The sequence below is a fragment of the Pithys albifrons genome, chromosome 17 (assembly GCF_047495875.1).
Source record: "Pithys albifrons albifrons isolate INPA30051 chromosome 17, PitAlb_v1, whole genome shotgun sequence".
Lineage (NCBI taxonomy): Eukaryota > Metazoa > Chordata > Aves > Passeriformes > Thamnophilidae > Pithys > Pithys albifrons.
In genome coordinates, this window is record NC_092474.1 from 2901227 (window position 1) to 2913017 (window position 11791).

General features: G+C 48.4%; 1 protein-coding gene across 2 annotated transcripts; it reads right to left on the minus strand.

Moving 5' to 3' along the window:
- Positions 1–460: 460 nt before the first annotated feature.
- Positions 461–6749, minus strand: PUS1 (pseudouridine synthase 1). Of its 2 annotated transcripts, none has more exons than XM_071572313.1 (6): positions 6683–6749; positions 6069–6290; positions 4508–4645; positions 3736–3838; positions 2792–3489; positions 461–899 (listed from the first exon to the last, which is right to left on the minus strand). In XM_071572313.1, exons 2-6 carry the CDS (start codon positions 6279–6281, stop codon positions 849–851), a joined length of 1203 nt encoding a protein of 400 aa, XP_071428414.1. In that variant the 5' UTR covers positions 6282–6290; positions 6683–6749; the 3' UTR covers positions 461–848. The 2 variants fall into 2 exon arrangements, with proteins under 2 accessions (XP_071428414.1, XP_071428413.1); XM_071572312.1 differs by lacking the exon at positions 6683–6749 and adding an exon at positions 6536–6672.
- Between the last annotated feature and the right edge of the window lie 5042 nt (positions 6750–11791).

An 11791-nucleotide genomic window follows, 5' to 3' on the forward strand; every position in this document is an offset into this window, starting at 1 on the left:
CACCACTTGAACTGCAGTCCTAACAATGGACACCTCCCTCTCACATCTCAGTACAGGTGTGTGAAACTCCTCAGGCAGTAAAGGCCCCACTCCCTGGGGAGCTGTGGATCTGTATCCTTGAATCTGCCCATGGACAAGGGCACTAGTGGGAGAATGGCATCTCCCACAGACAAGGTCTCAACTTGGAATACATGGTTCAGTCCATGTTCCAAAATTAAACCCTCTCACTGATAAGGAATAATTTCTTTTAGACTTGGACAGCTCTAGAAAACACAGAATATATGTTTCAATAGCAGAAGACATCACAGCAGTCAGCATGATTACGAGTTCCTAACCCATGCATGTTATTCCACTGGAAAATCATGGATGGCATGGAAAATAAAAGCTTAATAGTGTTTAGACATTCAGGTAAATAAAGACAAATGATAAAAAAAAAATCAAGAGCTCATCGAGTCATAAATTCATAATAAAAAAGAGTATATTAAAATGATTTGCCCCATCTTTATGTAGAGGTTACACATACTGAAAATACTATTTTCCAAGTAAACATAATAAAAATGTATTTCAAATAGCAATTATGATATCCTGTGTTTCAAGGTTCTTATAGAAAGCTTCTTTCTCCTTGCACTATTTTCAAGTATATCAGTCAGGTGAATTGGTCAGTGGTATAAAAAGCTTCTGGTTTTGCTACTGCACTGTCTTCCCACCCAGTTTGTCCTGGGCATCCAGTTCTTGTTCTGCAAGCACACAAACTCCTCCTGTACTGGATTCCTGGATTTTGAAAGGCCACTTTTTTGTAGACAAGGGGAACTTTAAGCAGCAAGGGTTCCACATCCAGCCACACTGGCTCAGTCAGAGTCATCTCCACAGCCATCACTGCCTTCAAGATCACTGCTGTTCTGCAAAGTAAAATGGAAAATAGTTTGTCAGGATTGCATTTACATCTACAGACTGACCTAAATCAAAGATACTGACTTTAAACTTCTCCAAAAGTATAAGAAAATAGTCCTGGATCCCAACTTCATGTCTTAGACCCACCTATTGTAATAAAGATCTCTGGTGGTAAATGACACTTCTTGTAGCAAAAAAAATGTACATTGGAATAAACTCACCAGCAGAAGAAATTTCTTCTCAGTTATATTTACAACTCCACGATTACAACCTGAGTGTGTGGGAAACTTTGAACTGGGATAACAGAATGAAATGTTGCTGTTTAAAATAAATGCAGGTGAGACAAGTTGAGTGATTTTTTTTAGGCAACTCCTTCAAATGCCAAGTTTCTTACATTATCTAAAGCCAAATTTGAGAATTTTATTAGTCTGATGCAGGGAACTTATGTCCAACCTTATTACAGATACACATGGGCTCACTAATACTTGTTTAAAAATTAAGTTGGATGTACAAAGTAGCATTAGGGAAATACTACAGAGGTCAGTAACTTACAAGGAAACTGAAGTCAGAGTGATTAATTGGGAGCCACTCCTTGAGGAGTAAGCCAATCTGCTGCAATAAATTTAGGGAGTTTATGTATTTTGAAGCAAGTATTTTAACTGATTAAACTGACAGAAAAGGATTTTCTAAAGAAAAGCTAACATGACTGTGTGTCTGTAGTCTTTTTTTCCTCACCACCACTTGCAGAAAATAAACACCACATCCCATGAATTTAACACTGACAGTTTAACATCCTACTGCAAAACAAATTCCGAGACACTGAGACAGTTGACTTCATAACAGCAAGCACAGCTGACTGAAGTGCAAACAGCCTGCAAAACCTCAGAGGAGTCTGTCATATCATCCTTATTTATCCTTCTCCAGACAGCTTGTGCTAACTGTGATGCCAAAACTCTTCTTGGTTGAGTTTATCTGCAGTGGGCAGACCTGCCTCCCCCAGGAATAGTGATTGGGAATCTGTCAGCACCAAATCCTTCCAACACCATCACCACAACCCCTGAGCCACGTCAAGGACTCTCTGCACCACTTGGTGTCTCTGGGTCCCATTTAACCAAACGAATGTGGCATTTGTCATAACCTCCCATCACAAATGTCCTCATACAGCACCATAATTCAGATAAACCATTACTGCAAGTACAAAAATAACCCTGAGAAATTTTTAGTATCCTGCTTGTGCTATTCAAATGAGGCTCTAATATTTTACATGTTGAAAGTCTTTCTCAGACAAAAAATGGCAGAGACATAATTAAACCTACTATTCTTTAGGGAAGATCATTACCTACAAAAAAGCTAATTTTAAGAACTGTTAAATGAAAATGTAAAATGTTAAATGAAAAAAGATCATTATTTTCTTCTGAGTTGCACTACAGAGATTTACTTAAAAAAGCTGGTCATAAATTTCTCAGACTCCAAACCTTACCTAGTGAATGGAATTACACAAAATGAGAATTAGCCCAAAATCAGAGAATACCAAAAGCCAGCAGGTATTTAAAGTGGAATTGTCACCCTGAAACCCATTCTCCCAAACAGTTTCACAACAGCAAAGGCTGACAATGTGTCCATAATCTCTGCTGCCAGCTTATGATTCTGCAGATTGGCCTGGGCTTAAAGCATTGCTTCCCTCCTCCTCAACTCCACGTGTAAAACCCTGTGACAACAACACTCTGTACAGTGCATTCAACTGTCCTCGAGTGGACAAAGACAGAAAATACACATTTCATACACCAGATGACTCATCTTCCACGGATACCATATTCATGGCAAACAAAAATATTACTAGGGGAAGAGACATTTCAATCTGATAGATTCCATTTGATAAAATCATGGCTTCCATCATTACCTTTGAATTTTTGTTGTTGGCTTGCATCTCAACAGCAGACGAGTTGAAGTCGTGAATGGGGAGGGTGATGAGCCAGTTTGCCATGGATTTCTCCTCCTTTTCTGTGTTGATAATGGTAGGATAGATGTACTGCTCTTTGAAAACAGCAATCTTCTCCTCCTCCTCTGTCCACTCCAGTGGCTCGTGCAGCCCATCATTCCCAAAGCGCCTGTTGTACTTTTCAAAGTGTACTCTCTCCAACACCAGCCCGAGCCCGGGGGCTTTGGGGACATCCACCTTCTCCTCTCCCCAGCTGCGCTCCAGGATGGACTCGGCAGCGTAACCCTTCACAATGGCAATCACCAGCCCGATCATCTTCCTGATCTGGTGCATCATAAAGCTCTGGCCTTTCACTTTGATCACTGCAAACTCCATGTTTTCCCTGACAAAGGGCTCTCCACAGTACATCTCCATGATGTACCGCTTGGCACTGGGGTCCCTGGGGCCCTTCTGGGATGTGAAGTTATGGAAGTTGTGTGTCCCTTTGTAGCAGGAGAGCAGTTTATTGACCCTCTCAAGGGTCTCTTTGTCCAGCCGATAAACCTCTTCTTGCACATCCTGGTCCTTGTGGGCAAAGGCAAATGTTGGCAGCATGTAAGAGTAGGTTCTGGCATCACATTTGTTCTTGGAGTTGAATCCCCCAGTGACTCTCTTCAGGCCTGGTTTTAAAAGTGGCATTAGGTTTTTGAATCAGTAGGTGACAAACTGACCATGATCCCACTTCTACCAACAAGAATAATTTGTAAATAAAGTACAAGAAAAGACCTAGTTAGTTTTATTTTTGAGGACCCTAATTTCAAACTAACTGAAATGTGTTAAAACTAAACCATTTTCAGTAAAATTATAATGGCAAGAGAGAGACGTTCTTCAGGAGAAAACTTCCCTTTGAAAACATTTGCCCTTACCCAGAATTCTGATGTGAGAAGGAAGGTGATTATTGATCTTTTCTAAGATGTCATCTATTAGCCTGACCTTCAGTGACACAATCTGTCCAGCTGCAGACACACCCTACAAAAAACATAAAACACAGAAAACCACACAATTATGTACCTTGGGAACTCTGAGACAGCACTTGCAGAATAAAAATAGCTGAAGAACAAGTTTGTTTCTTTTTTTAACTGGTCATTTCAGGCTGAGGTGGGGCAAAGGCAAGGCCACAGACAGAAATCTAAGATAGAGTACTGCAGGAAGACCTGCTGGTGCTGCACAAGCACACAGAACCTGAGCAATCTAACATTGCACTCTCTTCCATGACATTTCACTGTGTTTCATTGCTCTTAAGTAGAGCACCAACTGAAAAGCAATTACTTATACAGAAGATCAGCCTTGGACTCCAGCTTAGATGTAGAACCCCACTATGGAGGCTGAAAAACAGCTGAACTCTGAAGCATCACATCAACCAGGCAGCAACACTGAGCAGCAGCAGGTTGAGAGGCTGAAGCAGATGAAAGTGCCAGAAACACAAAGTTTAGGTAAAAGCACCAGCTTTACAAACACCACCTAATCAATATTCTGTGCTTTCTAAATACGTGATTGCACTTAAGAGTGGATGAAAGCAACAATCACTGTGAACAGCATTTGCTACTGGATTGCACTCTACACTTCACCAGTCCATCCCAGTAGCACTGGGGTGTGAACAGCAGAGTTTATTGCCAGCACAGCCCCCACCCAAAGCACCTTATCTGTTCGAGCACACCGCTGAAAAGACATCTTCTTCATATCCTCCCCGTGGTTCTCTGGGATGCAGCCTGACTGAACAAGGGCAGACACTAAGTCATCTTCAATTGTCTTGAACTGGGAAGACCCCACGTTTCTCTATAGCAGGATACACAGTAAAGATAAGAAATAGAACAAGTTGTAATGACTGGATAACTAAAGATAATTGAAAGATTTTGTTAATTAAACAGTGTTGTAAAATTCTTTAAAAGTCTTCTCTTCACAGCCCTAAGAGAACTGCTAGTCTTTAACAAAATTAGCCATACCAGAGAGTGTTAATGAAACATCATTCTGACTTAGCTGTTAGTGTTATTGCAAATAAAGGATGATTTCTAATTCCACTGTGCAATACTTCTGGAGCTCTTTGATGATTCCTTCAACTACATGAAACAGCACAAATGAAATACACTCCCAGTGCCTGCAAATGAACAGCTGCTGCTCCAAACCCAGCCTCTGCAAATTCTGTTTCTAGAAATTAGATGGGGTTTCTTTTGCTCAGTTCACCTGAGCTGCTGTAAATGCAGGCTGTGGTTTATTCCAGTGCCCTCTGCATGCCACTCTCAGATGAGCTGGAACAGAAATGCACAGCTCCACCTGTGTGCAAAGCTGCAGAGCTCACCCTCCTCACAGGCCATTCAGCTACAAGAGCAGCACAGCTCACAGGCACCACCCAGGCACAAGGTTTACTGCTGGTGAACAACTCTACTGCACAAGCATGAAAGAATCCCCTCCCTGTCTGTGTGCAATCTTATCAGCTATCCCGGGCAGCTTTTAAAGTATTCCTGAAGTGCACGGAGCCTGCAGTGCACGGAGAGGAGCAGCAGATGGAGCAGGATCACCCTCTCGCTGCCATCGCTGTGCCACAGACCACCCTGCACGGTGCTGGGACGAAGCACCAACCCCCTCTGCTGCCACTGCCACCACAGAAGCCTTGAAACGGTTCTCTTGTTTCTAAACTACAAACCCCGACGTTGGAGTGCACCAGAAAAAAAATAGAGCTTAAATTGTCTTTAAGTGCAGACTATCTTGCTAAAAGAGCAAGAGAGGGCAAGAGAGATGCAAATTTGTTTCATTTCAATACACAGCTCAGTTGTCTGGAGGTTTTACGTTGTGAGACACCTTTAGGTCTAACCCAAAAGAAACTTATCCCAATTGCTCTGATGCACAAGGCTTCAACCAGCAGCTGGAGCACTGGTGAGAAGGGGATCACAGACAGCACTTCAGGTTCTGACAGACCTGCAGTGCCTGTGCTCCCAGTGTCCTCAAAAGCCTTGTCTACAGCAGTTCTTGAACGATCTTCTGCTGATGCTCTTTACTAAAGGCAGACTCACTAGAATCACCAAACATCAGAGATGCACCACTCACCGTTTTAAATCAAATTGCTACCAAGCCATTTGCATCCAGGCACTTGTTCCTGCCCCAGCTTTTCAAGCTGCAACTGCTCCCCTACCCAGCCACTGTGACTACAGCCATAAACCTAACAGGCTTTAGGGCAAAAACCAGTCTTTGCAAAACCACATACTTGCATCCCATGGTAGCCCTTCCCAGAATATGCCATCAACAGCACGATCTTCCTTTTGGGCAACTTCTTATTCTGATCCTCTGCATCCTCCTCATCTCTCTTCAGCCTTTTGTTTTCGTGCCCGTTTTCTTCCAGCCTCTCAACCACTTCGCTGCTGCCGCTGTTCAGCCTCTTTGTCTGGCCGGCGACCGCTGTGCTCAGATCCTCAGCCATCGTAAGAACCTGTGGGGACACAGGAGCGGATGGGACTGCGGCAGAGCGACACTCCATCCCCGGGAGGCAGCGGGGACACCCCGGGGATGCGGGACAGGCCGCGGGATGGAAGGGCGCGCACCCTCGGCCGTGCCACCATTCCCCGGAGGAGAAGGGAGCCCGGTGGGTGACAGGGGGACAGGGCAGGGCGGCTCCCGCGCGGCCCACCCGGCCTGTCTCGTCCCCAGTGCAGGGCAGGGCCCGGCGGTACCCACGGGGCGCTGCCGCCAGCATGGCCGCGGCGCGGAGAGGCCGCGGCTCAGGACCCGCAGCCCCCAGCGCAGCATCGTCCCCGGCCGGGAGAGACGGGAGAGGCCGCTCAGCCCCAGCCCCGCCGCCCCGGCCCCGCCGGTGTCACTTACGGGCCCGGCGGCGACACGTGCGCCGGTACGGCGGCCGCGCGGGGACACGGCGGGGCGGGCGGGGCGCTGGGAGGGACCGCCCGCCCGGAGGGCCCGAGCGAACAGCGCTAATCCCAAAGGAAAGGACGTAATCCAGGGCTGTCCCGGGATTCCCGGCCTGCAGAGCCCGTCCCGGTCCGGTGCTGGCACTGGCCGGGGTGGGAGCACTGCCCTGCTCGGGCCGCACACGGACCCGAGGGCCAACACACGCGGGAGGCCTGTTCGGTTGTTACATCGAGAAAGAGTAGGGAAAAAGGGCAAACTAACAAATGTATTCCTGTGGTAAGTGGGAGCTGTGCAAGTGAATCTGCCCGATATGTTCCTATACCCGGGGACACGAGCACTGACAGCACTGTGGGCACAGAGAGGAAGCAGTTCCCAGGGCACACAGGCCTGTGTGGAAAGCTGTCAGTTTTTTGTGTCACACTGAGCCCTGTCACACTGATCCCCATCACACTGGTCTCTGTCACACTCGTCCCTGTCACACTCATCCCTGTCACACTCATCCCTGTCACACTCGTCCCTGTAAAACTCATCCCTGTCACACTGGCCCCTGTCACACTGATCCCCATCACACTGGTCTCTGTCACACTCATCCCTGTCACACTGGCCCCTGTCACACTCATCCCTGTCACACTGGTCCCTGCCACACTGGCCCCTGTCACACTCATCCCTGTCACACTCATCCCTGTCACACTGGCCCCTGTCACACTGGCCCCTGTCACACTCATCCCTGTCACACTCATCCCTGTCACACTGGCCCCTGTCACACTGGCCCCTGTCACACTCATCCCTGTCACACTGGTCCCTGTCACACTGGCCCCTGTCACACTCATCCCTGTCACACTCATCCCTGTCACACTGGCCCCTGTCACACTGGCCCCTGTCACACTCATCCCTGTCACACTGGTCCCTGTCACGCTGGCCCCTGTCACACTGGCCCCTGTCACACTCATCCCTGTCACACTGGCCCTGTCACACTGGCCCCTGTCACACTGGTCCCTGTCACACTGGCCCCTGTCACACTCATCCCTGTCACACTGGCCCCTGTCACACTGGTCCCTGTCACATTGGTACCTGCCACATTGGCCCCTGTCACACTCATCCCTGTCACGCTGGCCCCTGTCACACTCGTCCCTGCCACACTGGTCCCTGCCACACTGGCCCCTGTCACACTGGCCCCTGCCACACTGGTCCGTGTCACGCTGGCCCCTGTCACACTCATTCCTGTCACACTGGCCCCTGTCACACTGGCCCCTGTCACGCTGGCCCCTGTCACACTGACCCCTGTCACACTGGTCCGTGTCACACTGGCCCCTGTCACACTGGCCCCTGTCACACTCGTCCCTGTCACACTCGTCCCTGTCACACTCGTCCCTGCCACACTGGCCCCTGTCACACTGGCCCCTGTCACACTGGCCCCTGTCACACTGGCCCCTGTCACACTGCTCCCCATGTCTCCCTCTTCCACACGTCTTCTGCCCGTGCCAGAGCCAAGCCAAGGCACTTCCCATTCGTTTTCCCTCAGGTTTTCTTGACTCCAGCGATCCTTGTGCTCGTGTCTTGAGCAGCAAGTTCTATCCACAGAAATGCACTTCATGGGAAGCTGAGCACAGCAGGGCCCTTATCAGGCACAGCATATGTACCTCCTGAAAAGCCCAATGCACCTGGAATTGTTTTGTTGTGCTACAAGCTCCAGTGCTCCACAGGGCGGAGCTATCCAGGAGGACACGGGTTCCTTGGCACGCTGTGAGATTAGTGTAGGAGAGCTCCATTTATCCATTCAGATGGAACATGAAAGGGCTGATGCTTCCAAGCAGGCCAGATTATCAAACACAGGCTTGTTATTTCGGCTAATAAGGGGAAGAAATGCAGCATGTCCTTTTTTGAAATGACACTTCTGAGATATTTCAGGAGTGGGATGGGGCAAAGGAAAGATTTATCACAAGATCCCAGCTGCACTTTGTTTGGAGAAGTGATAAAAGATGGCCTGTCACAGCACGGCACTGCTGCCAAGGGAAACAGGAATGCAAATTCCTCTGTCACTGCAACCAGGGTGTCTGAATCTTTTTTTGCCTCATTTCCTTAGGAAGTGAGGTTTATGCAACCATGCTGCCTGTCCACCACATCGCTTCCTCCTCCTTCCCTGCCCTGATTTCTGAATTTGGCTCATTTCAGTTAAATTCGAGAGAAGGAAGAAGAGCTCAGATGATACAAACCCCAGTTATGAGACAGGAGAAAGACTTGCATGGATATCCCATGAGACAAAAAGCTTTGTTATCCCAGCTCCTTACCTATTCCAGGAGCAGCCAAGAAGCTTCAAAACAGGTAGCACAGGCTCTGCTCTCGACCTGCCATGGCACCTCCTGCCTCTTCCTTTTTAACTTATCTATTGTATCTGTAAGCATCTATATATAATTTATCTATTTTATCTTGCTACCAAAGGCAAGGAGAAATCAAAGTGCTTGCCAGAGTTGCTGGTGTGTCCTGTGGCAGTCAGCAGCAGGAGGACAGACCCTCAGACATGTGCATCACAACAGAAAAGGCAGCAGAGACAGGGGGGAGTTTCTGGTGTGGAGCAGAAAGTCCCAGTGCTGATCTCCCTGTGCGCTCTGCAAAGCCAGTGCACTCCCTGGATTTGATTTGTGATGCACAGCAAGCACCCAGCATGTTCAGGAGTTTAACAAGGGGCTTCATTCCTCTCACAAGCAAATCAAGGATTAAATTGGAAACCGGTGTGACAATTTGCAAAGCTCCCTGCCACTTATGTGAGGAGCAGAACTTCTCATACGTGTTTGATCGGGCTGATAACATTCAAGTACGGTGAGCAGAACATCTGCTTGGTTTAAGTGGGAGTGCTCCCATCGAGTTTGCTCAGCAGTGAAATCAGCCTCGTCGAGGCTCTCTGGGTACCAACCAGTGCATCTGGGGGCTCATAGACAATTAACCTTTGTCGAACTGGGAGCAGAATGCCTGCCGGACTGGGATTCGGGCATCGTCATGCTTAGCAGTTAATTCAATTTGCTTAACAATGTCAGTGTTACTCCTCACTCCAAACTGTGCGGAGTGCCTGGGCGGTGGCCGCCTGCAGATGGGGCTCTGGCAACGCGAACGGCCGCCTCCTGCCTGGTCCTGGGCACATCCACAGCGCTGGCTCCACAGCTGCTCCCTGCCTTGTCCTGGGCTCTCAGCACTGGCTCCACAGTTGTTCCCTGCCCTGTCCTGGGCTCTCAGCACTGGCTCCACAGCTGCTCCCTGCCCTGTCCTGGGCTCTCAGCACTGGCTCCACAGCTGTTCCCTGCCCTGTCCTGGGCACATCCACAGCACTGGCTCCACAGCTACTCCCTGCCCTGTCCTGGGCTCTCAGCACTGGCTCCACAGTTGTTCCCTGCCCTGTCCTGGGCACATCCACAGCGCTGGCTCCACAGCTGCTCCCTCCCGGGCACCCCTGGAGAGCAGTTCTCACTCCTCCCAGCCCGGGGACACTCCTGACTGTGCCCCTCCCGTGCCCTCCCTGAGCAGTCTGTTCTGGTCTGCTGTGGCAATGAGAACCCAGCAACTTTCTCATCCTCCTCCACGAGGCCTGCTTTGTAAAATGACATCTATATTTCAAGAGGATTTGCTTTAAATTCACAGAGAAATATGATTTCTTCTAAATAAAGAAAAAAAGCTCTGAAGGAACACTTTGTTCTGAAGGACAGTTTCTTCCAATTGTGTTCTACTAGAGGGAGGAAAAAAACCTGCTAAACTGATCTTGAATGAGTTTAAGGACTTTGCTGTACAGCAATAAAACTTAAGGAGGTACCAAATGTTGTAATTAAAAGCCATTTACTTTGGAGACAAGCTGCACTGCAAGGGACAAGGAGCACCTTATTCTGCAGCTCCCCAGCAGTTGTGTATTGGGCATAGGCTGGAAACAAGCACACAGGAGAACAGAAAGCACTGGGAACTCTTTCATCTGTGGAGAATATTCCTGTTTGAGACCAAGTCAAGTGTTCTTTCCTCCACCAGGTGCTCCCAGTGTAACACAGGCCAGTCTTTCCTCACTTGGAAGTGACTGTCCTGCCTACACAAGATCTGAATTGGGAGTTTAGCACCATTTCACTTGTGTTCCTGCAGCAGGACCCCAAGCACACTTGTAATTCCCCACCACGGTGTATTCATGATCTCTCTGTTGATGTAAGTGAATATTCACCCACAGCAGATGCTGAGAAGCTGAAACCACAAGCCCCATGTGCTGTAGGTCTGCTGTGTGTTACCTCATGCTCTGGACTTTGGAATGACTTTTCAGGAGCCAACTTCTCTTGTGCCAGGGGTTTTGATCTGAGCTGTGGTGTGGACACAACCAGGCCTGTTTTACAACGCGACTGGGTCCAGCTCCCAGGGATTTCTAGTAGTAGTGCCTGAGTCTCAGCGAGGGCTCATGAAGGACAACTCCATTTGGAAACTCGGTTACTCTCTATCCATGGTAAGGAAAGAAACTTGTGTTAGACATTTGCTTAAACTCCTTCTTAGAAACACTCTGTTTAATGTGCTGAAAGCAGTCAAATCTCTTGCCAGGTTTCAGCTCCCAGGAGGGGGGTGGTTCTGACTCTATTGTCCCTAAAAATGCTCTTTTTAGAAAGAAATGTCCCAGGGAAGTTTGTATCCCTGCACTACGTGCTGTTCCTCACCCAGGGAATGGCACCCATGTTCAGCACTACATTTATGGTAATAAATTTAAATAACTCCAACCACCAGCACTTGTCTGGAGAGCACTGGCTCCTGCTCTGCAGAGCTGTGGCACTGTGGGGTCTCCTTGCACACAGCCCTTCCCCTCCTTCAGCAAAACCCCTCCAGCCATTACCCTTTCCACAACCACTCACCTGCTCAGCACAACAGAGTGTGACCAAGCACAGCTGCCCCTGCAGAGGAGGAACGTCAAGTTAAACACCACAGAGTTCAGACATGCAGTGAAGGAGTTAACACAGAATAAAGCTTTGAAAGAGCTGGAAGCGGAATACTTGATCTTTGTATCGCCTTGGTTCAACACACACCCACTCGTTTCTACTTCCTTGATGTCACCAAGTC